We start from the raw sequence: 25,532 nt of genomic DNA, 5'->3' as shown, positions 1-25,532 counted from the left end.
TCTGACTTAAAAAAAACTGAAACCGGTCACAGTAGTGTCTACCTTCCACACATTCGGAAGAGCAGAGTAAGGGGGTCTCTCTGCAATCTCCTCTTAAGTCACTAGCATATAAACCACTGTATAAATACATTACTACTCTGCTGAAAGAGGCCCAGAGAAGTCTCAAAGTGAGGTGGCTGCCTCTTCTCTGACGTTCGACCCTAAACACAGAATCACTGGAGCAGAGGAAGGGAAGGGATGGAGGCAAAAGAAATAGGAGAAAGAAGCAAATATTTTTCTTCTACTCCTATCTTCTTCAGATTTATACAAGTCTGTTCTCTCATTCACAAATGGGGTTTATTATTTTGAGGATGAGGAAACACCAAGAAATGGTAATAACTTGAATATCACTAATCGCCTAATTGCAAAACATTTAAGAAATAGAGGGGGGGAAAAGCCCCCCAAGCGCAGATAGGAGCAATTACTGATATATCAAAAATGAATAGGTATTTGTTTGAAGTCAAGTAGAATTTTATTTCCCAGAGCATAGATACTCACGTTAAAAATATTAGCTAATGAAGCCATGATCCTGAAGTCTATAAGTACTGAATCAACCTAGTGAATATTTTCAATAGAAATTAACTCTCCTATAAACATACATTTTAAAAACAATGCACATCTTGAAAGGAACGAAAATAAAATACTAACATAATAAAATGTTTAATGAGACAATTCTCTCCTTTATAAACTGAGACATCAAAGTATAACATCTTAATTCAAAAGCAGATGAACACTCACCTCTGCCTTCGTTCATCATCCTTTAAAACTTCATAAATGGCCACCAACTAAAACAAAAGCATTACTTTAAAAATAATCTCAACTAAGGGAAATCACTTAGGGAGACGAACACACTATAATTCACATGCAAAAACCCCATGCACTCATATATACAATGAACAGATAAAATCTTAATTATAAGTAACATTTTACGGTTTTGGTAGCACCTTAAGAGGTTAAAAAAGGCTTGATACCAAAATCTTTTTGAAAAACGCAAAACTAATAATTATCTTAACATGTGATTTTTAAAAGCAAAAACTGTAATTTAGACAAGAAAATTATGACAATTATGACCCCCCCAAAATTTAGTGATTCTAATATAAAAAAATGTTGGTAAAAGCATATTTTGTAAAAAACTGAATAAATACGTATACATTATATTTCTAAACTACAATCTCATTTTAAATGGAAATATTCTACGTGTCGGTTACTGTTTCTACCATAAACATTTATTTATAAATTATCACAAAAATACATATACAATAACAGCATATTTCACTTACTTGTCTAAACTGAGTTTCTGCATTTTCATCTTTATTCTTGTCTGGATGCAAAGTTAGTGAAAGCTTACGATATGCTTTTCTAATGTCTGCAGATGAAGCATCCTGGGGGGGGGGAGGGGAAAAACACAAAGCAAACTTTGTCAGTAAAAGAAATTCCCAGAACCTTGTTAAGATCTGAGAAGACAGCCAACCAAGTGCAGGACCCCAGGCAATGTAATTTGAGCAATCAGTCTAACAACCAGGCTATGCAACTAGCCTGACCCACATGACTGAACAATTATTCAATCTAATTTGGCTCTCCTCTTAACTTTTCATTACCATACATTCATTTAAAGAAGACAGTATTTGGCAAAACTTTTCAAACACTTGCCTTCCTAAAATTAACCAATAAATCTTTTTCAGTAATTAAGAGATCAAAAAGAAACAAATTAAAAATTAATACATCCGTGTGCCTTCAAGGAAGGTCTTTATTTATCTGAGAATCCTAAAGCCAATGTCTGAAGCCCAGGCTTACCATATGTGGTTGCTTCATTGCTATTTATATTGAATTTACCATGAAGCAACAACCTATGGAATCTCAATTTCACATGTCAAAAAGTATGCCTATTTGAAGGCAGTTAACTTTGCATTTACCCAAAATAATTATAATTAGAAATAGTTATGTATATTGTCCTTAACTTTTTTTGTTAGTACTTTATAGGTTATTTTCAATGCTGTCCAGTTTCCATAGTCTGATTTGCAGAAATAAATTTGCCCACTATTTATGTATTACTAACATAGTTTAAATATATTTTAAAAGGTCACAATAGTTGAGGAAAAGTACTTTGGTTTAAGTGGATATTAAAGTTGAATTTTATGTAATCCCGTGTGTACGTGTAAACTCAGAGAACATCATTTTACATGGCCAGTAAAAAATACACGACAATAACAAATAACACACTGTTAAGTTGGGTATAAAACTTGATCTCCACTAAATTTAAAAGTTATTGCAAAAACTAACATTCATAGTGGGGCAAAATGAGGATAAAGTTGCTTATTAAATTTTATCTTGTTTTTTAGCTGAGTATTTGTTCAATTAATTCCTAAAACTGATGTACTAAAAAGTTCAAATGACTAAAAAAACAAAACATAACAAAAGTCTGTGTACCTGGGACTAAATAGCTGTTAAAGAAACAGAGGTGGAAAGAGGCAAAGTGAGACTACAATTAGTCTGTCAAGCTCTCTTTTATAAACCAATACTTTCATTACCAGTTTTCTGGGGCTTATTGCTCCAGGCAATCACTCTACTTTAAAGTTTCAACTTAGGTGTGAATATTTTTCTCACTTGTGGAGGGCTAAGGAGCTATAAAATTAGCAGAGTAAGTTTCGCAGGTAATATGGTTATAATTTCCATTCTCATTTGCTCAATGGAATTGATGTGTTCCTTATACTTAAATGATAGGCAGCATGTAGCAGAAAAGGATGATTATTTACTGAAACTCTGTGATGGAGATTTTGTTGAGCAAAGAGGTCAAGTGTCAAATGAATTCTCATTCCCTAATTGGGACTTTAATTTTAGATTTTTTAAAATTGGGACTATATCACAGAGAAATTCCAAAAGTAGATTTCTTACAAAATAAGAGTGTATGTATTTGCTTATGTTACAAAATTAATACATGCTCATTATGGAACATCTATGACTTACGTAACAGTCACCTAAGACATTTCCCTCCTTCCAGTCTTGGCAAGCTGACCCCAATCCTCCACTTTTCTGCCGCAGTATATATCGTAAGGGTGAATGTGGCCAGATGGCTCTCCTATTTCAAACCCTTCAGTAATGCCCAAGAACCTTCATCATCTGTCTTTTCCAGTCTTTTTAGCTTTATATCCCACTATCTTGGTCCATCCTCCTTGTCCCCCAAACCATCACACGATACGATGCTGTTCTCCAACTTGATGTTTTTGTTTTGCATCCAGCTGTGGATACAGACAGTTCTCTCCTGACTTAGAAATGGGCCTCTCAGGCTACACAGAAATACTGCCTATTTTCCTCTTGAGAATCTGCCCAGTAGGTTTATTTTACTAATAAGTGGAAAGAACTTATTAGTTTCATGCTAAGTGGACAGAACTGAAAAACTCAGAGGTCTTCCTATCTAAAAGACATGCTCTAGACAAGATGCACCTCAAACTAGCTTATGTATGTATTAAATTTTAGTTAATTACTTAATGAATCTTAACTTATTTTATCCCATAACAAAGCTATAAGATAAGTATAGTTGTTAGCAGGCCCATTTTACTGATGAGGTAAGTGAGGCAAAAAGAAGTAATCTGCTCAAGTTCATACTACTGGCAAATAGAAGAAAACAGAATTCAAACCCAGAAAATATTGCATCAGAATCATAGCTCTCTATGTTGATTCTTTAGATTCAGTTAGTAGATTTCATCTGAGCCACTTCACAAGGGCTAAAGCTTTTGGGAAGGCAGTGAGAACAACTGCTACAATCCTACTGAGCTGATAAACTATGTGGAAAACATCCACATAACTACAATGGAATATGGTCAACTGCAGTTTTAATGGTAAAGATCCTGATATATGTTGGCTTTTACGGCACATTTTACATCGTATTTCTACTAGAGACCTGAATGTTAGAACATTCATCTCACATACACAGTAAATTAGACGTTTTATCTCTCTGGCTTTCAGAGAAAAATTTTTGATAGGACTATGGGTGAACTGGCCATCTTTAACACTGTTGACATCAGGAGATCTACAGGGTTCAACTGCCAGAATTCTTTTCCTTCTAAATGCGATATGGTTTTTTGGCAAGCTGGACATGAATTATCATAATACTTGGATGACCTCTGTAAAGAAGAGATATATGGTCATTCTTTTTGGGGTTTTTTTTTTTGGTGGGGGGCTGTGCCACACAGCATGTGGGATCTTAGTTCCCTGACCAGGGATCAAACCTACGCCCCCTGCATTGGAAGTGCAGAGTCTTAACCACTGGACCACCAGGGAAGTCCCTGGTCATTCTTTATTTTAAAAAAACTCAAAAAACCATAACAACAACCTATGAAAATAATATGTTTGTCAAAATTGAAAAAAATGTGATGAGACATCAATGAAAGTGGCAGAGTAGGGAACTCCAAGGGCCTGTCACTAAAGAGAAACAGCAAATAACCTGGCAAAACCTGTCAGAATCAACTTAATCTGAACTCTTCAAACTAGTCAAAGGATTCCAGCAATCAGTCAAACACTTAGTCAAGCAAAAGGTAGCTAATTTGCAGTAAGGGTCCTGAAGATGCCAATCTGAGTTACTGGTGTGGGTTCCTAGTGTTAGAGTAAGCAAAGTGGACTTTTCTGTCCTCCAAGAACTGTGGCTGCTTGTTCTGGCCTGTCTTTTGGTTCCCTGACAGACTGTGTAAAGGGCTTACCTTTATTTTACTAAGCTCAGATCTCTCCCAGTGCAGAGAGGCAACTGTTCAGGACATTTGTCAAAAACATTTAATGGCAAATTTATCAGCAGGTGCCAAATGAGGCAAGGGATGGCAGCTGGGGTAAACAATAGACACAACAAAAGGCTTAGGAGGAAAAACTGGGAAGTGAGATGCTTTGGGGAATATGGGATTTGAAATGCTCCCACCAGAAGACCCACACACGTGTGCGCCCAAGGCAGAGTAGCTGCTCAAAAACACCTGAGACGGCCCTAAATTCTCATTTCTGGCTGAGCTTTAGGCTGTATACAAGCAGCAGGTGAAGTCTAAGGGTGAGTTGTAAACTGCCTAGCTGAGTGTTGAAGGCATGCCCCAACATATACGCAGGACCCACTGCCAAAGATTTTGAGGTTTTTTTGTTTGTTTGTTTCTGGTCCCAAACCTTTAAGGAAATCTCTGCTGAATCATTAGCTGACCCCTAAGCTAATCAAACAGATGTCAGTGGCCACACATGGCAAAGAATATACACTTTACAAAATTAGTTCAGAAAAATCACTAGACAAACAACACCAACCACAGGCAGCAAAAAACAAACAAACAAAAAAACCCCTGATGAGGTAAAATAATCTAATTACTACATTATATATTCAAAATGTCCAGTACTCATTAAAAATTATGAAGTATGCAAAGAAACAAGGAAGTATGGCCCACACACACAGAAAAAAGGAATTAAGAGAAATTGTCCCTGATGAAGACCAGACACTGGATTTACTGGAGAAAGACTTTTGATCAACTGTTTTAAATATGCTCAAGAGCATGTACAAAGAACTAATAGAAAGAACAAGAATGATGTCTCACCAAATTGAGAGTATCAACAGAGACATAAAATTTTTAAAGGAACTAAAGAAAAATTCTGGACTTGAAAAATACAATAACTGAAATTTAAAAAATCACTAGAGGGGCTCAAAAGCAGATTTGAGCAGGTAGAAGAAAAAAATCTATGAACTTGAAGATAGGTCAATTGAGATTTTCCAATAATAGGAGCAAAAAGAAGAAAAAAAATGAAGAAAAATGAACAGAGCCTAAGAGATCTGTGGGACACCACCAAGTATACCAACATACATTTAATAAGAGTCCAAGAAGGAGAATAGAGAAAAGGGCAAAAAAAAAAAAAAAAAAAAAGACTGAAAACTTCTAAAATTTGATAAAAGACATGAATATACACATCCAAGAAATCTCAACAGATCCTAAGTAGGGTAAACACAAAGAAATCCATACCTAGAAACATTCCACTCAAACTGTTCAAAGACACAGAGAATCCTGAGAAGAGCAGAGTGATTCATTATGTACAAGGAATTCTCAAAAACATTAACAGCTAATTTCTCATCAGAAGCCATGGTGGCCAGAAGTTAATGCAATGACACATTCAAAGTGCTTAAAAAAATCTGTTAAGCAAGAATTCTATATCCAGCAAAGCTATTCCTCAAAAAAGAAAGAGAAATTAAGATATTCCAATTAAACAAAAGATAAGAATTCATTTCTAGTAGACTTGCTCTACAAAAAGTGCTGCAGAGAGTCCTTCAGGCTGAAAGAAAAAAATACCAGGCAGTCACTCAATTCATACAAAGAAATAAAGAACACTGATAAAGATAACTATATAGATAAATATAAAAGTCAATATTCATGTATTTCTAGTTAGTAACTCCAATTTTTTATATGATGTAAAAGACAACTATTAAAGCAATAATAATAAATGTCTTAAATAATGTCTATGTCTCAAATAAAATGATAATATAGATCTACGTCTATGTGCATACACATATAAAGATGTAATCTGTGACAATAACTATATAAGGAAGGGGAACACAGCTATACAGGAGCCAAATTTTTTATACGATTGAAACTAACTTGCTATTAATTCAAACTAGATTACTATAAATTAACATTAGTTGTAATCTCCATGGCAAACACTAAGAAAATAAAGATCTACTGTAAAAGAAACAAAAAGCAAATCAAATAGTACACTAAGAATACTGTGAACAATTGTATGCCAATTAGGAAACCCAGATGAAATAGACAAATTTCTAGAAACACACAAACTGACTCATGAAGAAACAGAAAAAATGAATAGACCTAAAACAGGTAAAGAGATTGATCAGTTAATAAAAACCAAAAAAATCCAACATCCTACACAGAAATGCCCGAAACCTCAAAACTAGATGACTTTCACTACTGAATTCTGTCAAACATTTGAAGAAATCACAGTCCTCTTTAAACTCTTCCAAAACATAGAGGAAGGATACCAAAACCAGAAAAACTCCTCAAGAAAGAAAACTATAGATCAATATTCCTTATGAATACAGATGCAAAAATTCCTCAGCAAACTTCTAGTAAACTGCATCCAGCTGCATATAAAAAGAATTACATACCATGACCAAGTGAGATTTAACCCACGAATGCAAGGGTGTTTCAGTGCATGAAAACCAATCAATATATCATATTAATTAAATGAAGAACAAAAAACCACAGTCATCTCAATTGATGCAGAAAAAGCATATCCAACACCATTTAATAAAAAAACACTCAACTAGGACTAGAAGGAAACTTTCTCAAGTTAATAAAGGGCATCTACGAAAAACCCACAGGTAACCTCCTACCTGAATGGTGAATGAAGTCTGAAACCTTTTCCCCAAGATCAATAGTAAGAGGGATATCTGTTCTGGCCTGAGCAATTAGTCAAGAAAAAGAAATAAAAGGCATCCAAATTAGAATGGAAGAATTAATACTCTCTGTATTCACAGATGACATGATCCTATACGTGGTAAATCCTAAAGCATCACAGAACTAGTATTAGAGCTAAGAAGTAAATGTATTAAGTTGTAGGATACAAGATCAATATATAAAGATCAGCTGTATTTCTACATACTAGCAATTAAAAATCCAAAAATGAAACTAAGAAAACAAATCCTTGACAATAGCATCAAAATTAATAAAATACTTCGGAATAAGTTTAACAAAAGAAGTGTAACATTTGTACACTATGAACTATAAAACATTGCTGAAAGAAATGAAAGAAGGTCTTAATAAATGGAGAGGCATCTATGTTCATGGACTGGAAGACAATATTAAAATGGCAATAATTTGCAAGTTGATCCACAGATTCAATGCAATCCCTACCAAAATCCCACCTGGCATTTTGCAGAAATTTACATGCTTATTCTAAAATTCATAGGGAAATGCCAGGGACCCAGAATAGCTACAATACCCTGAAAACAAAGTTGGAAGATTCATATGTCCTGATTTCAAAACTTACTGCAAAGCTATAGTCATCAAGACAGTGTGGTCATGACATATGGACAGACATACAGCTCAATATAAGAATTCAGAATCCAAAAATAAACCTATTCATCTATGGTCAAATTGATTTTCAACAAGGTGCCAACATCATTCAATAGAGAAAGAACAATCTTTTCAACAAATGATGTTGAGATAACTGGATATTCACATGCAAAAAAAAAAAAAAAAAAAGAAAGAAAGAAGTTGGACCCTTATCTCACATGATATAAAAAAACTAACTTGAAATGAATCAAAGTCCCAAATATAAGAGCTAAAACTATAAGACTCTTAGAAGAAAACACAGAGGTAAATCTATACAACCTTGGATTTTTACAATGGATTCTTAGCTATGATATTAAAAGAACAGGCAACAAAAGAAAAAGAAAAAATATACAAATTGTACTTAATCAGAATTTAAAACTTTGCAGCCACTGTGCAAGTTTGGTGGTTCCTTAAAAAAATAAACATAGAGTTACCATATAACCTTTTAATTATATTCCGAGGTATTTACTGAAAAGAATGAAAACTGGTGTCCAAACAAAAGCTTGTACACAAATGTCCACAGCAATACTATTCACAATAGCCCAAAAGTAGAAACAACCCAACGTCCGCTAACTGATGAATGGATAAACAAAATGTGGTATAGGTATATCAATACAATGAATATTACTCAGACATAAAAGGAATGAAGTACTGATATATGCTACAACATGAATGAATCTTGAAAACCCGATGCTAAATGAGAAAAGCAGACACAGAAAGCCATGTATTTCATGATTCCACTTTAACTGTCCATTTGTCCTTTGTGGACAAATCTATTGATACTGAAAGCAAATCAGTAGTTCCCAGGGGCTAGGGAGAGAGGGGAATGAGGAGTGACTGCTTAATACACACAGAGCTTCTTTTCGGGGTGCTGAAAATGTCCTGGAATTAGATGATGGCTGAACAACACTGTGAATACACTAGAGATCATGGAATTGTACACTTAAAATGGTGAATTTTACGTTTCATGAATATCTCAATTTTTAAAAATTGAAACAATGCAGAATTATCTTTATTGCACACTATGTGCTAGGCACCATTCTAGACACAATATGTGTTAATTCCCTTGATTTTTACAACCCTTGGTGATAGGTATAATTATTATCTTTATTTTAATGAGGAAACTGGGGCTTAAACTAAGGCTTAGTAATCTGCCAAAATGTTACATAGATACTACATAGCAGAAATTTCCTGACAGAAATTTAGTCTCACCTCCCATGCTACCTCTTCTAGAATTAAGGACTATTTTCTGCATATCCTATGGCCACTCCTTGATTATCCTCTAATGTAAATTAAGCTATATACATCAAAATGGAGCCAGCTATCTCTGGGAGTCTGAAAAGCAGGATTAGTAGTAACCTGATATAACTCAACCCAGAGATGTTTTAAATGTATGGATTGGGCTTCCCTGGTGGCCGTGGTTGAGAGTCCGCCTGCTGATGCAGGGGACGTGGGTTCATGCCCGGGTCCGGGAAGATCCCACATGCCGCGGAGCGGCTGGGCCCGTGAGCCATGGCCGCTGAGCCTGCGCTCCGCAACGGGAGAGGCCACAACAGTGAGAGGCCCGCGTACCGCGAAAAAAAAAAAAAAAAATGTGTGGATTGTTCCCAGTGAACACTCCTCTAGAGGTAGATACATTAATCTAAATGAACAAATTCTTATCTAATTTACTTTTGAACAGATCTGATAAGGATGTTAGATGTGGGACAAATCTCAGAGAAATTTACTCGTATTCTAGATTATATTAGAGTTAGCCCGCTTCCACTTACTATGATGCTTAGGATGAAGATGGGCTTGAAAATAACTAAGCCACTTACTAGCTATGTGATTTTGGACGATTTACCTACTCTAAGTTTCAAGTTCTCATCTATAAAATGGAAATAATAATGTTACAACACCTAAATATATATACATGTATGTAAATATACATACACACATACATATATGTACATAATGTGCTTATTATAGCATCTGGCACATAGTAGTGTTGAGTAAATGAAAACTGTTATAATATGTAGGCTAGAAAGTCACTATTTCTCTTTCATTTTAACACTTACCAAACCTGACTTGCAGTTTATTTGGATTTGTGCTTCAGACCGTGAGTACTAAGGAATTGAGGAGTAAAATGAATTTGGATGGTTTTTATTTATTGATTTGACAATATTTATTGAGTACCTACTACGCACCACCATTGAGGACACAGTAGTGAACAAAATAAACCCAATCTATCCTCATAAAAGCTTTTCAAGGTAAGAACACTGAAAATTCTGTCTTAGGTGATCCAAGAGGGGTTTCTTATTTTACTTTATATCAGGGATTGGCAAACATTTTCTGTAAAGGGCCAGATAGTAAATACTGGAGGCTTTGCAGGCAAAAAAGTCTCTGCTGCAATTATTCAGCTCGGCCACTGTAGTGAGAAAGCAGCCACAGACGACACATAAACAAATGGGTGTGGTGGTGATCCAGTGAAATTTTATTTTTAACAACAGTTAGTGCCTGGTTTTGGCCCATGGAGTGTAGTTTGACCCCTGATTTATATCAGTGGATTACCAATAATCTAAAACTCATTCTATTTACAGTGTCTTTGCAAATTTGAGACCCACGTATTTTTAGGTCTGCCAGGAGGTTAACAAAACAAAAATGAGAAGACCTTATACAGAATCTGACAAAAGTAAACTGTTTTTTTTTGAATTTATTTTTTTAAACAGCAGGTTCTTATTATTCACCCATTTTACACACATCAGTGTATACATGTCAATCCCAATCGCCCAATTCAGCACACCACCACCCGCACCCCCCACTGTTTTCCCCCCTTAGTGTCCATACATTTGTTCTCTACATCTGTGTCTCAATTTCTGCCCTGCAAACCGGTTCATCTGTACCATTTTTCTAGATTCCACATATATGCGTTAATACATGATATTTGTTTTTCTCTTTCTGACTTACTTCACTCTGTATGACAGTCTCTACATCCATCCACGTCTCAACAAATGACCCAATTTCGTTCCTTTTTATGGCTGAGTAATATTCCATTGTATATATGTACCACAACTTCTTTATCCATTCGTCTGTCGATGGGCATTTAGGTTGCTTCCATGACCTGGCTACTGTAAATAGTGCTGCAATGAACATTGGGCTGCATGTATCTTTCTGAACTATGGTATTCTCTGGGTATATTCCCAGTAGTGGGATTGCTGGGTCATATGGTAATTCTATTTTTAGGTTTTTTTTTTGTTTTTTTTTCGGTATGTGGGCTTCTCACTGTTGTGGCCTCTCCCGTTGCGGAGCACAGGCTCCGGACGCGCAGCCTCAGTGGCCATGGCTCACGGGCGCAGCCGCTCCACGGCATGTGGGATCTTCCTGGACCAGGGCACGAACCCGTGTCCCCTCCATCGGCAGGCAGACTCGCAACCACTCCGCCACCAGGGAAGCCCTATTTTTAGTTTTTTAAGGAACCTCAATACTGTTCCCCACAGTGCCTGTATCAATTTACATTCCCACTAATGGTGCAAGAGGGTTCCCTTTTCTCCACACCCTCTCCAGCATTTGTTGCTTGTAGATTTTCTGATGATGCCCATTCTAACAGGTGTGAGGTGATACCTCATTGTAGTTTTAATTTGCATTTCTCTAATAATTAGTGAGGTCGAGCAGCTTTTCATGTCCTTCTTGGCCATCTGTAAGTCTTCTTTGGAGAAATGTCTGTTTAGGTCTTCTGCCCAATTTTGGATTGGGTTGTTTGTTTAATATTGAGCTGCATGAGCTGTTTATATATTTTGAAGATTACTCCTTTGTCCATTGATTCATTTGCAAATATTTTCTCCCATTCTGAGGGTTGTCATTTCGTCCTGTTTATGGTTTCCTTTGCTGTGCAAAAGCTTTTAAGTTTCATTAGGTCCCATTTGTTTATTTTTGGTTTGATTTCCATTACTGTAGGAGGTGGATCAAAAAAGATCTTGCTGTGATTTATGTCATAGAGTGTTCTGCCTATGTTTTCCTCTAAGAGATTTATAGGGTTCGGTCTTACATTTAGAATCCATTTTGAGTTTATTTTTTGTATGGTGTTAAGGAGTGTTCTAATTTCATTCTTTTACATGTAAATGTCCAGTTTTCCCAGCACCACTTATTGAAGAGACTGTCTTTTCTCCATTGTATATCCTTGCCTCCTTTGTCATAGATTAGTTGACCATAGGTGCGTGGGTTTGTCTCTAGGCTTTCTATTCTGTTCCACTGATCTACAGTTCTGTTTTTGTGCCAGTACCGTACTGTCTTGATTACTGTAGCTTATAGTCTGAAGACCAGAAGGCTGATTCCTCCAGCTTTGTTTTTCTTTCTCAAGATTGCTTTGGCTATTTGGGGTCTTTTGTGTTTCCATACAAATTGTGAAATTCTTTGCTCTAGTTATGTGAAAAATGTCAGTGGTAGTTTGATAGGGATTGCATTGAATCTGTAGATTGCTTTGGGTAGTAGAGTCATTTTCACAACGTTGACTCTTCCAATCCAAGAACATGGTATATCTCTCCACCTATCTGTATCATCTTTAATTTCTTTCATCAGTGTCTTATAGTTTTCTGCATACAGGTGTCTTGTCCCCCTAGGTAGGTTTATTCCTAGGTATTTTATTCTTTTTGTTGCAATTGTAAATGGGAGTGTTTTCTTAATTTCACTTTCAGATTTTTCATCATTAGTGTATAGGAATGCCAGAGATTTCTGTGCATTAATTTTGTATCCTGCAACTTTACCAAATTCACTGATTAGCTCTAGTAGTTTTCTGGTGGCATCTTTCGGATCCTCTATGTATAGTATCATGTCATCTGCAAACTGTGACACTTTTACTTCTTCTTTTCCAATTTGTATTCCTTTTATTTCTTTTTCTTCTCTGATTGCCGAGGCTAGGACTTCCCAAACTACATTGAATAGTGGTGAGGGTGGACATCCTTGTCTTGTTCCTGATCTTAGAGTAAATGCTTTCAGTTTTTCACCATTGAGAATGATGTTTGCTGTGGGTTTGTCATATATGGCCTTTATTATGTTGAGGTAGGTTCCCTCTATGTCCACTTTCTGGAGAGCTTTTATCATAAATGGGTGCTGAATTTTGCCAAAAGCTTTTTCTGCATCTATTGAGATGATCATATGGTTTTTCTCCTTCAATTTGTTAATATGGTGTATCACACTGATTGATTTGCGTACACTGAAGAATCCTTGCATCCCTGGGACAAATCCCACTTGATCATGGTGTATGACCCTTTTAATGTGTTGTTGGATTCTGTTTGCTAGTATTTTGTTGAGGATTTTTGCATCTACATTCATCAGTGATACTGGTCTGTAATTTTCTTTTTTGTAGTATCTCTGTCTAGTTTTGGTATCAGGATGATGGTGGATTCATAGAATGAGTTTGGGAGTGTTCCTTCCTCTGTAACTTTTTGGAAAGGTTTGAGAAGGATGGGTGTTAGCTCTTCTCTGAATGTTTGACAGAATTCACCTGTGAAGCCATCTGGTCCTGGAGTTTCATTTGTTGGAAGATTTGTAATCACAGTTTCAATTTCATTACTTGTGATAGGTCTGTTCATATTTTCTATTTCTTCCTGGTTCAGTCTTGGAAGGTTATACCTTTGTAAGAATTTGTCCATTGCTTCCAGGTTGTCCATTCTATTGGCATAGAGTTGCTTGTAGTAGTCTCTTAGGATGCTTTGTATTTCTGTGGTGTCTGTTGTAACTTCTCCTTTTTCATTTCTAATTTTATTGATTTGAGTCCTCTCCCTCTTTTTCTTGATGAGTCTGGCTAACAGTTTATGAATTTTGTTTATCTTCTCAAAGATCCAGCTTTTAGTTTTATTGATCTTTGCTACTGTTTTCTTTGTTTCTACCTCATTTATTTCTGCTCTGATCTGTAAGATTTCTTTCCTTCTGCTAACTTTGGGTTTTGTTTGTTCTTCTTTCTCTAGTTCCTTTAGGTGTAAGGTTAGATTGTTTATTTGAGATGTTTCTTGTTTCTTGAGGTAGGCTTGTATAGCTATAAACTTCCCTCTTAGAACTGCTTTTGCTGCATCCCATAGGTTTTGGATCGTCATGTTTTCATTGTCATTTGTCTCTAGGTATCTTTCTATTTCCTCTTTGATTTCTTCAGTAATCTCTTGGTTATTCAGTAACGTACTGTTTAGCCTCCATGTGTTTGTATTTTTTATGTTTTTTTCCCGTAATTCATTTCTAATCTCATAGTGTTGTGGTCAGAAAAGATGCTTGATATTATTTCAATATTCTTAAATTTACTGAGGCTTGATTTGTGACTCAAGGTGTGATCTATCTTGGAGAATGTTCCGTGCCCACTTGAGAAGAAAGTGTAATCCACTGTTTTTGGATGGAATGTCCTATAAATATCAATTACGTCTATCTGGTCTATTATGTCATTTAAGGCTTCTGTTTCCTTATTAATTTTCTGCTTGGATGATCTGTCCACTGGTGTAAGTGAGGTATTAAAAGTCCCCCACTAGGGTTTCCCTGGTGGTGCAGTGGTTGAGAGTCCACCTGCCAATGCAGGGGACACAGGTTCGTGCCCCAGTTCAGGAAGATCCCACATGCAGCGGAGTGGCTGGGCTGGGGAGCCATGGCTGCTGAGCCTGCGCGTCTGGAGCCTGTGCTCCGCAACGGGAGAGGCCACAACAGTGAGAGGCCCATGTACCGCAAAAAAAAAAAAAAAAAGTCCCCCACTATTAGTGTGTCACTGTCGATTTCCTCTTTTATAGCTGTTAGCAGTTGCCTTCTACATTGAGGTGCTCCTATGTTGGGTGCATATATATTTATAATTGTTATATCTTCTTCTTAGATTGATCCCTTGATCATTATGTAGTGTCCTTCCTTGTCTCTTGTAACATTCTTTATTTTAAAGTCTATTTTATATGATATGAGTATTGCTACTCCAGCTTTCTTTTGATTTCCATTTGAATGGAATACCTTTTTCCAACCCCTCACTTTCAGTCTGTATGTGTCCCTAGGTCTGAAGTGGATGGCATATATATGGGTCTTGCTTTTGTATCCATTCAGCAAGCCTGTGTCTTTTGGTTGGAGCATTTAATCCATTCACATTTAAGGTAATTATCAATATGTATAGTCCTATTACCATTTTCTTAATCGTTTTGGGTTTGTTTTCGTAGGTCCTTTTCTTCTCTTGTGTTTCCCACTTAGAAAAGTTCCTTTAGCATTTGTTGTAGAGCTGTTTTGGTGGTGCTGAATTCTCTTAGCTTTTGCTTGTCTGTAAAGCTTATGATTTCTCCATTGAATCTGAATGAGATCCTTGCTGGGTAGAGTAATCTTGGTTGTAGGTTTTTCCCTTTCATCACTTTAAGTATATCATGCCACTCCCTTCTGGCTTGTAGAGTTTCTGCTGAGAAATCAGCTGTTAACCTCATGGGAGTTCCCTTGTACATTATTGGTCATTTTTTCCTTGCTTTCAAGAATTTTTCTTTGTCTTTAATTTTTGCCAATTTGATTACTATGTGTCTCGGCGTGTTTCTCCTTGGGTTTATTCTGCCTGGGACTCTCTGCACTTCCTGGACTTGGGTGGCTATTTCCTTTCCCATGTTAGGGAAGTTTTCGACTATAATCTCTTCAAATATTTTCTCAGGTCCTTTCTCTCTCCCTTCTCCTTCTGGGACCCCTATAATGTGTATGTTGCTGCGTTTAATGTTGTCCCAGAGGTCTCTTAGGCTGTCTTCATTTCTTTTCATTCTTTTTTCTTTATTCTCTCCACAGCAGTGAATTCCACCATTCTGTCTTCCAGGTCACTTATCCATTCTTCTGCCTCAGTTTTTCTGCTATTGATTCCTTCTAGTGTATTTTTCAGTTCAATTATTGTATTATTGTTCATCTTTGTTTGTTTGTTCTTTAATTCTTCTAGGTCTTTGTTAAACATTTCCTGCATCTTCTCGATCTTTGCCTCCATTCTTTTTCCGAGGTCCTGGATCATCTTCACTCTCATTATTCTGAATTCTTTTTCTGGAAGGTTGCCTATCTCCACTTCATTTAGTTGTTTTTCTGGGGTTTTATCTTGTTCCTTCATCTGGTACATAGCCCTCTGCCTTTTCATCTTGTCTATCTTTCTACGAATGTGGTTTTTGTTCTATAGGCTGCAGGATTGTAGTTCTTCTTGCTTCTGCTGTCTGCCCTCTGGTGGATGAGGCTATTTAAGAGGCTTGTGCAAGTTTCCTGACGGGAAGGACTGATGGTGGGTAGAGCTGGCTGTTGCTCTGGTGGGCAGAGCTCAGTACAACTTTAATCCACTTGCCTGCTGATGGGTGGGGCTGTGTCCCACCTCTGTTGGTTGTTTGGCCTGAGGTGACCCAACACTGGAGCCTACCTGGGCTCTTTGGTGGGGCTAATGGCGGACTCTGGGAGGGCTCACGCCAAGGAGTTCTTCCCAGAACTTCTGCTGCCAGTGTCCTTGTCCTCACGGTGAGACACAGCCACCCCCTGCCTCTGCAGGAGACCCCCCACCACTACCAGGTAGGTCTGGTTCAGTCTCTATGGGGTCATTGCTCCTTCTCCTCGGTCCCCATGCACACACTACTTTGTGTGTGCCCTCCAAGAGTGGAGACTCTGTTTCCCCCAGTCCTGTCGAAGTCCTGCAATCAAATCCCGCTAGCCTTCAAAGTCTGATTCTCTAGGAATTCCTCCTCCCGTTGCCGGACCCACAGGTTCTGAAGCCAGATGTGGGGCTCAGAACCTTCACTCCAGTGGGTGGACTTCTGTGCTTTAAGTGTTCTCCAGTTTGTGGGTCACCCACCCAGCAGTTATAGGATTTGATTTTATTGCTATTGCGCCCCTCCTACCATCTCATTGTGGCTTCTCCTTTGTCTTTGGATGTGGGGTATCTTTCTTGATGAGTTCCAGTGTCTTCCTCTCAATGACTGTTCAGCAGTTAGTTGTGATTCCAGTGCTCTCGCAAGAGGGAATGAGAGCACGTCCTTCTACTCCATCATCTTGAACCAATCTTCAGTAAACTGTTCTTAATAAAACTTCCTATTGCCTTGAAAAAACTCAAGAGTATTAAATCCAAGAGAAGAACATATATCAGATTCAGTAAAAAGGGAAGACTATAGTTATCCAAACTATATATTTAGGCACATAGTTGAAGAACTTCAAACTCTGGTTGACATCTGGGTATCTTAATTTCTGTAATGTTATTACCCAAGGTCAACTGCCTCAAACTTAGTAATTCCATGCAATCTTTCTAAGTCCTTGGGTCATTTTCTCATCTGATATTACTGAGTAAAAAGCTCAAGCTGAACTCTTGATAATGACATTGTCCTCTTTACTCAGGCCTTTGCACTTAAATTTATAGTCCACTCCCACCCTCCACCCCCCAAAAAAGCCAACAACAACAAAAACTAAACAAAAAACTATGTGCCTGGATACAAGTGCATTTACCACTAGAAGAACTAAATAACAGAGGCATTTAAGGAGGCATTTAAGGACCAGGAGGATAAGACAGGAAACTTGTGCTCACCATAACTTCAGGACTATGGGATTTTTTCCAGGTTCACAGAAAATTCAAAATAAATTGGAAAAAAAAATCAAAATAAACTGAAAAAGGAAAATGTTTTTCAAATGATTTTTCATGGCAATAATAAATAAATAATAAAGTCATTTACTTCATAATAAATTTTAAGTCTGGGCTTCTATGGTTGACCTGCTACAAAAGAAGCAGGGAGAAAGCTTTGGGTTCTTCCACTGGAGATCACTGTTAAAAGTCAATTGCCTTTGGAGAAAACTACTAAAATTTATGTAAGATGACAGCTTTAGTTCACTTTTCTTAGCCTTAAACTATATATAGGAACCAATAAAGGGCTAGTTTATATCAAAATCCTGGTTATTGATGCTCATATAGAACATACATCTTATTATTTTTTGAGAATCAAGGTTGGTAAGAATAATTTGTTGACAAATCAGATAATTTCCAGTACAGTAAAAGAGGAATGCATTCTATCCTCTTATTTTTAACTTGCATTGAAATAAATTTGGATTAATAACATGTTTATTTAAGTTGAACACACCTCTGCCCTCCCCATAAGATTAAAAATGCAAGCCTTCTCCAAAATGTAGATAAACAAAATACTGCAGCCTCAAGAGACAGCTGCTTCTGATATCTAATTACTGGGGGACTGAGCTGGCAGGAACATCAAATCAACTATTCACAAAACAAAATCATCATTTCTGGTAACCAGATTAGTTATCTTAGACTATATTTTGTAACTAATTTATCTTGAAAGGGAAGTCAATGGCAGGGGCACAAAGCAGGATGGACAGTTCTATATTAAAGAGATTTGAGAGACAGAACCAAATGTATATTTTTAAAAAAATTTAGCAAGGCAGAAATAAAAGTTGAAATTACATATTACCTAAAAATTAATGAAAAGGAAAATATTTGGTATCAAAACCTATGACAGCTAAAGCTCTACTGAGAGGATAATACTTGTAGCTTTAAATACTCTTTTAACAAGACAATCCGAAAATGAATGAAGTGCCCAGCCTAAGAAAGTAGAAAAAGAACAACAAAATACACAAAAGAAAATAGGAAGAACAAAAATACATAAAAGGTGAAAGTAATGAAACCGAAAAGGAAAAAAAGCTGGTTCTTTGGGAAAGTGAATAAAACGTACCAGACACAGAGTGCCTTGATGGTCACTTAAAACCTCAGTTTCTGTATCTTGAATATTCTCACATATCAACTTTCCTTTCCTTTCCGCTGACCCCGCCTCCTGCACTGTCCAATAGCAGAGCCAAACGATCTCATCTGAAAGCTCAGCCAAGACAAGTTCTAGACGTGGTACTGGGAACTTTCAAAATCTGTCCTTCACCTAATCAGTTTTGCATTTACTCCCTTTCAGAGACAGATTTTTTTTTTTTGCGGTACGCGGGCCTCTCACTGCTGTGGCCTCTCCTGTTGCGGAGCACAGGCTCCGGACGCGCAGGCTCAGCGGCCATGGCTCACGGGCCCAGCCGCTCCGCGGCATGTGGGATCTTCCCGGACCACGGCACGAACCCGTGTCCCCTGCATCGGCAGGCGGACTCCCAACCACTGCACCACCAGGGAAGCCCGACAGATTGGTTCTTAATACCAGAGCACCAGTTCCCCTTGCAGGGCTTTTTTCTGCTGTGTTTCTTGCAGACTATGTCTTGTCCCTGGTAGTCTTCTTCCCAATGACAGAAGCCCCAACTCCTGAATGTCAGCCCAGGGAATAGTCCCCAAGGCTCACAGCTGGACCTCTTAGAGAACAGTCAACTGACTGCTACTGCTAAATGGTTTGTCCATTTTCCCACTGGTATGCTTCCACTCTGACATGGTAAGTGAGAAGGTGGCTACAGTCAATGGAAGTGATTTCATGATTTCAAATCCATGCCACACCAAAGGAAAAACAGATAGGCGTCCATGCCTACTAACAGAAATGTAAAAGCAGCAGAAGCACAGCCTCCATCTGATTTCCACCTTCCAAAATTTACCAAAGTATGTCTGATTGGTCAAAGCTATATTATATCCAGAACACTTAACTGCAAGTGAGTCTGAGAAACATAGTTATTAACTTTCCACGCTTTGTACAGTAAAGCACACCAGAAGGAAGGAATAAATGTTGAAACCAATCCACTGTATTTACTACATAGAAGGTTTGTTTTCTCACATCATCCTCTAATTTTAATATATAAATTCTTACAGCATTTAAGAAAGCTGATAAATTTGTAAAATAAATGTGCAAACCAGGAAATGCTTTTTGAATGCTTTTCTTTGGATCTCTGAAATTAACTCACTTCTTTAGGGTGAAACCTTTATCTCCAAATAAAGACGTGTAATAGTCCACTACATTTTTCCTTTTCTTCAAGGACTGTCAGGGTAAATTTCTAAATTATTCATAGTATGGATTGTAAATCCCCGAAGACAGAGACCAATTCTTTCAATTTATGTTTTTATAAGTTCCCACTAGAAAGCATAAATAATACAGTTCTCCCAATAATAATACAGTTCTTCCTCCTTTCCCAGTTTTTCCTTTTAGGTAAATGGCACCACTATCTACTCAGTAGCCACAGCCAAAAATCTAACGGTAAACCTCAATTATTTTCGTTCCTTCAGCTTCCTTATGTAATTTGTCAGGTGTCCACACACTCCCCTGATCCTAGTCCAAGCAACCTATTCTTGGCCCTTCTATGGGACTCTGTTCAAAGTATATGTTGCTTCAAATATCATGGCTCCTCTGGTATATAAAGTGGATATTCAGTCCACCTTCTTTCTAATCCAGCATTGTCTAAAAAGAATTTTGCACAATGAGAGAAATGTTCCAGACCTGCACATGTAGCCACAGAGCACTTGAGATGTGGGAAGCATGACTAAAGAACTGAATTTAAATTTCATTTAATTTTAATTCAGTTAAATTTAAATAGCCACATGTGGTTAGCGGCTACTATGTTCAACAATGAATTTCTAGAGCATCTTCCCATACTAAAGAAGTTAGACGCACTCTGATCTAGTATGCAAAACTGAGGCAAAGACCACTTCTGCTGCCAAACAAGGTCACAGGTTTTTCTGTGATAGTATAAGAAGTCCTGTTTCAACCACTAGCTTCATGGCTGCCAGACACTCCTTTGGGTGGAACAGGTATAGTGCAGCAGTTGCAGTGGCTAACTGATCATGACAGTTCCCTGATCACGATAGCTTCCTAACTGTAGCAATCATAGTACAGTCCAATTAAGAGATATTGGAAAAGTCTAGGATAATCACAGGGGAGACAGAATTCAGTATTGTAGAAAAGTAGCAATGAGTTTATCTTAGGTAATCTTTGGGGAGAGAGAATAAAAAGTCTTTAAGAAATGTTATTAAGAGAACTTCTGTTGATAATTTAGATTGGGGGAGGGATGTAAATGACAGGTGACTTGTAGTGTCAGACTTGCACAAGTAAGGATACTGGTGCCATTGGTGGAGATAGGGAATACTGTAAGAGTAAGATTAGAAGGGCAGAGAAGATCATGAGTTTACCAAGCAGGAGATGCCTTTGAAGTAGTCAAGTGGAACTGTCGATTAAGCACCTGAATGTACAGGTTTGAAGCTCAAAGAAGTAGTTTGTGCTAGACATACAGATTTAGGGGCTATTGGTACATGAAGAAAAATCGAACACAGGCACAAATAAGATTGCTTAAAGAAAAAAGTATGGAGTGGTAAGACATGAAGGCCTAAATGAGTCTGAAGAATCTAAATAAATAACAGAGAACCAAAGTTAGGTAGAAAATCAGAAGGGTTTTCTTTTATTCCAAGAATAAAAGAATGGTCAGCAGTATCAATACTGCTACTGTTAGGTAAAATAAACACTGAAACATACTGACTGGATTTGCTATTTTGAAGATCACCAACGACCTTGGGAAGAGCTGTTTTGATAGAGTAATGGGTACAGATGCCAAACTAGAGAGCAGTAAGGAATGGGTGGGAAGTGAGGAAATGAGGACAGATTTTCAAGAGATCTGACTGCTAAAAGGAGATGTGGGATTGAGAAAGGTTTTCTTTCCTTTTTGACACTGATAAGAAGGATTCAGCTGACAGGAGAATTTAAATATAAGTGATACACAGGATTACTGACAGACTGTTTCAGAGCAGGTGGGGATAGAATCCAAATTGTGAGAGAAAAACTGGCCTTCAGGAAGAAGGAGAGGATAGACGTAAGAGTAAGTCTGTAGGGTGATTGTGGGAAGCTGCAAGTATCTGGCTGTAAATGTTATAAATCCTGATGATGCATAAATATCATTGCTAATAAAAGTTGAGGGGGATTCTTTGAATTAACAGGAATGAGAATGCAAGCTGACGGTGAGAGAGTTCTTTTAGGCTGAACTCTTCATTAGAGGTAGTAGGAAGGTCATACTAAGGAAAAAAGTGGACATGTAGACAGAGAGACAGAACTAGTAATTCAGTCTGTACAACTTTGCCTAGCTATTCGTTAACAGAAGATCTGATGTACATAGTGGCTATTTCCACATTTACCTTAACCCTTTCTCCTACTTTACTGTTTCATCTTATTTCCAATTTTATGCAAAATAACTGTTTACTTAGTAATTTGAGAAGTGACAGGTGAAAAATCAAAATTATACTAGACAGGGCTTCCCTGGTGGCACAGTGGTTGAGAGTCCACCTGCCGATGCAGGGGACACGGGTTTGTGCCCCGGTCTGGGAAGATCCCACATGCCGCGGAGCGGCTAGGCCCGTGAGCCATGGCCGCTGAGCCTGCGCGTCCAGAGCCTGTGCTCCGCAACGGGAGAGGCCACAGCAGTGAGAGGCCCGCGTACCACACACACACACACACACACACACACAAAAATTATACTAGACAATCACTAGAAATGATATACTAGAAATGATCAGTAAGTTCAAATTCTCAGCTTTTCTCTCTGTGTAGCAGTATTACATAGAAATAGATAATACTTTAAAATCTGTATTTCATATCCAAATGGCCAACAAACAAATGAAAAAGTATTCAACTTCATTAATCATTGGGGAAAAGCAAATTAAAGCCCCAATGATACCACTACATACCTAACAAAATGGCCAAAATAAAGAAGGTAATTTTTTTATTTTTGTACAATGAAAATTTGTAAAAGATTTTCTCTTTATAAAAAAGATAATTAACAAGCGAGTGTTGACAGGATATGGAGCAACTACACCATCAATGCACTGCTAGAGGGACTATAAACTAGTACAACCATCTGAAAACTGTTTGGCAGTATCTGCTAAGGCTGAATAGACACATACCCTGCGATCCAGCAAGTTCGTTCCTACGTATGAACCCAACAGAAATGCATAGATATGCTCATCAAAAAACATGTACAAGAATGTTCACAGAAGCACTGTTCATAACAGCTCCAAATGGGAAACAACCTAAATATCCATCAACAATAGGATGGGTAAATACATTGGGATACATCCATACAATGGAATACACAGACAGCAATGAACACAAGTGAACTTTTGTTTGACACAATATGGATGACTTTCATGAGCATAATGTTGAGCAAAAGAAGCCAAGCCAAAAAAAAAAAAAAAAGAGCATATACCGTATGATTATGTGAATGTAAATTTTTTTAAAAGGTAAAACTAATTTATGATGTTAGAAGGCAGGATAACAGTTGTCCTTGGAGGGGAGAGTAATTGAGAAAGAGCACAAGAGGGGATTTTGGAGTGCTGGTAACATTTTATTTCTTGTCCTTGGTGATTACATGGATGGATTCAGTTGTGGAAATTCATTTCACTATATACTTACGATTTTTGCATCTTTCTGAATGTACGAATGTGCATTTCAATAAAAACTTTACTTCAGAAAACTGTGTATCTCTTAAACTACTTTGGTAGATTTGACTCTTCAAATGAGCTCCTTACAGAAATAGCAACAATCCAATGGAAAATAAAATATATAACCTAAACATGTAAGCAACCTCTCTTCCAAAAGAAAAAGAAACATTACATGGGGTCTATATGGGAAAAGAATCTAAAGAAGTGGATATATATATTTGTATAACTGATTCACTTTGCTGTACACCTGAAACTAACACAACACTGCAAATCAACTATACTCCAATAAAAACTTAAAATAAAAATAGTTATTACAAGAAAAAAATTACACGGAAATTAAACAAAAACTGCCTGCCAACCACCTTCATTCCAAGGAGCATGTGGACTTCCTCCCTTTCCTTATCTTGAAGAAACAAAAAAAGTAAAGACATCTCATTTGTAGCCTTCCAAAAGATAAAACTATATGAAATGATAGAGGCCTGAGTTATTCTTCTGCTTAGCTCTTTAGTTAGTAGTTAGGGCTGTAACCAGAGAGAAGATTTGCAATAATTTCTCTCCCTTTTTGAAGGGTAGTCTAATTTCTATGAAGCAAATTTCTAAGAAGCAAATCAACACTTAATAAAAGGAAATCTATGTCAGAGCATATACTTTGATACTATGTATCTTTTCTATGCACTTTAGCAGCTCCTGATGCCGAGAATTTAAGAAGACTCTAATTTCCTCAGGGGCATTTTATTATGCAATAGCTGCTTACAGATTATTTTATGATCATTACACTCTAGGAAGCTATTGATAGTTCTTCCTCTGAAAAAAAATATTTTGCTTTAGCATATTTGTCACATTTGACCTGTTGGCCAAAATTTTTGTCAAATTATTTATAATAATTTGTAAGCCCACCTTTGCACAGATCACAAAAGAAAGAAACAAGGCAAATATAGCTTACTAAAATCTAAATTCTATCTCACCTACGTTTCAATAAATTAGTACATGGCCTGAATGGGTTGGGGAGATTATGGCAATAGCTGAAGTAGAAAGTGACTATGAAAGGCAAGGAGGAAGTGCCTCAGTGGTATGCAGACAGAGAAGAGTTTACCTGGGAGTCTGATGTGATCTGGGGAGCAAGGTAAAAAACAACTAGATGCTAGAAATGTCTACAAGATTAAAGGATTTAGTAATAGGAGAACAAGGTAAGAAAAAAGACTACTGCAGTGAACAATGCCTGAGTCACTATATCAGACCTTACAAAGATAACATAATGAAATGGTCACTAAACAATTTTGAGCATGAATTACCAAAACATGCTTATTTATTTATAAATAATATATTAGTATGACAGTACTATCTCTTGGAAGGCTACAAAGGAGGTTAGAAAGCAATCACTTATTGAAACATGGGGTCTTCAAAAGAGAATAGGACATAATCCTTGTGAATCCAGAAATGATTTTAAATCATTTATTAAATCAGTTAAAGGTAGAGGGGAAAAAAAACCCTATCCTTAAATTAATCCAGAAATTATTGCAGTAATTTATTCCTGGTTCTCATACATGGGTAACATAAGGGAAATTTTTTGAAACTTCATTCTTAAACTGGTTAGGGATATTTCACTTCTCTTTCTGGAACCTTACTTATTTTTGTTTTTTGTTTGTTTCATTTTTAAGCAGTAGACAGAAAAGATAGAAAAGGAAAACCCAAATATACTGTATCCAAATTTTAAAACTTTTATCTACTGAAGGTGAGTAAAAGATTTAAAAATATATTCCCTCCAGTGTAACTGGTGGAGTCTGACCTCTCAGTAAGACAGACACAATTTCTTTGAGCTACTCTTCTGAATTAATTAAATGTGTTTTAGTAACATTGCTTTCCTAGAAAGTCTCCAATTGGGAGGAAGTGGAGAATGAAGCTGAAATAAGTGACATTTTGTGTGTGTGTGTGTGGTACACGGGCCTCTCACTGTTGTGGCCTCTCCCATTGCAAAGCACAGGCCCCGGACGCGCAGGCTCAGCGGCCATGGCTCACGGGCGCAGCCGCTCCGCGGCATGTGGGATCTTCCCGGACCGGGGCACGAACCCGTGTCCCCTGCATCGGCAGGCGGACTCTCAACCACTGCGCCA

General features: G+C 37.3%; 1 protein-coding gene across 1 annotated transcript in view; it reads right to left on the bottom strand.

The window, feature by feature from the left end:
* The window catches only part of DNAJC1 (DnaJ heat shock protein family (Hsp40) member C1), a 207,602-nt gene that overhangs the window by 131,957 nt on the left and 50,113 nt on the right, over positions 1-25,532 (bottom strand). The window contains exons 2-3 of the mRNA XM_030837139.2: positions 1,320-1,421; positions 778-824 (exon numbers count right to left, since the gene is read on the bottom strand). Of these exons, the coding sequence (XP_030692999.2) occupies positions 778-824; positions 1,320-1,421 (149 nt within the window). The remainder of the gene's footprint in view (positions 1-777; positions 825-1,319; positions 1,422-25,532) is intronic.

Source organism: Globicephala melas, chromosome 2 (assembly GCF_963455315.2).
Source record: "Globicephala melas chromosome 2, mGloMel1.2, whole genome shotgun sequence".
Classification (NCBI taxonomy): Eukaryota; Metazoa; Chordata; class Mammalia; order Artiodactyla; family Delphinidae; genus Globicephala; species Globicephala melas.
This window is presented reverse-complemented; position numbering and strand designations above follow the sequence as displayed.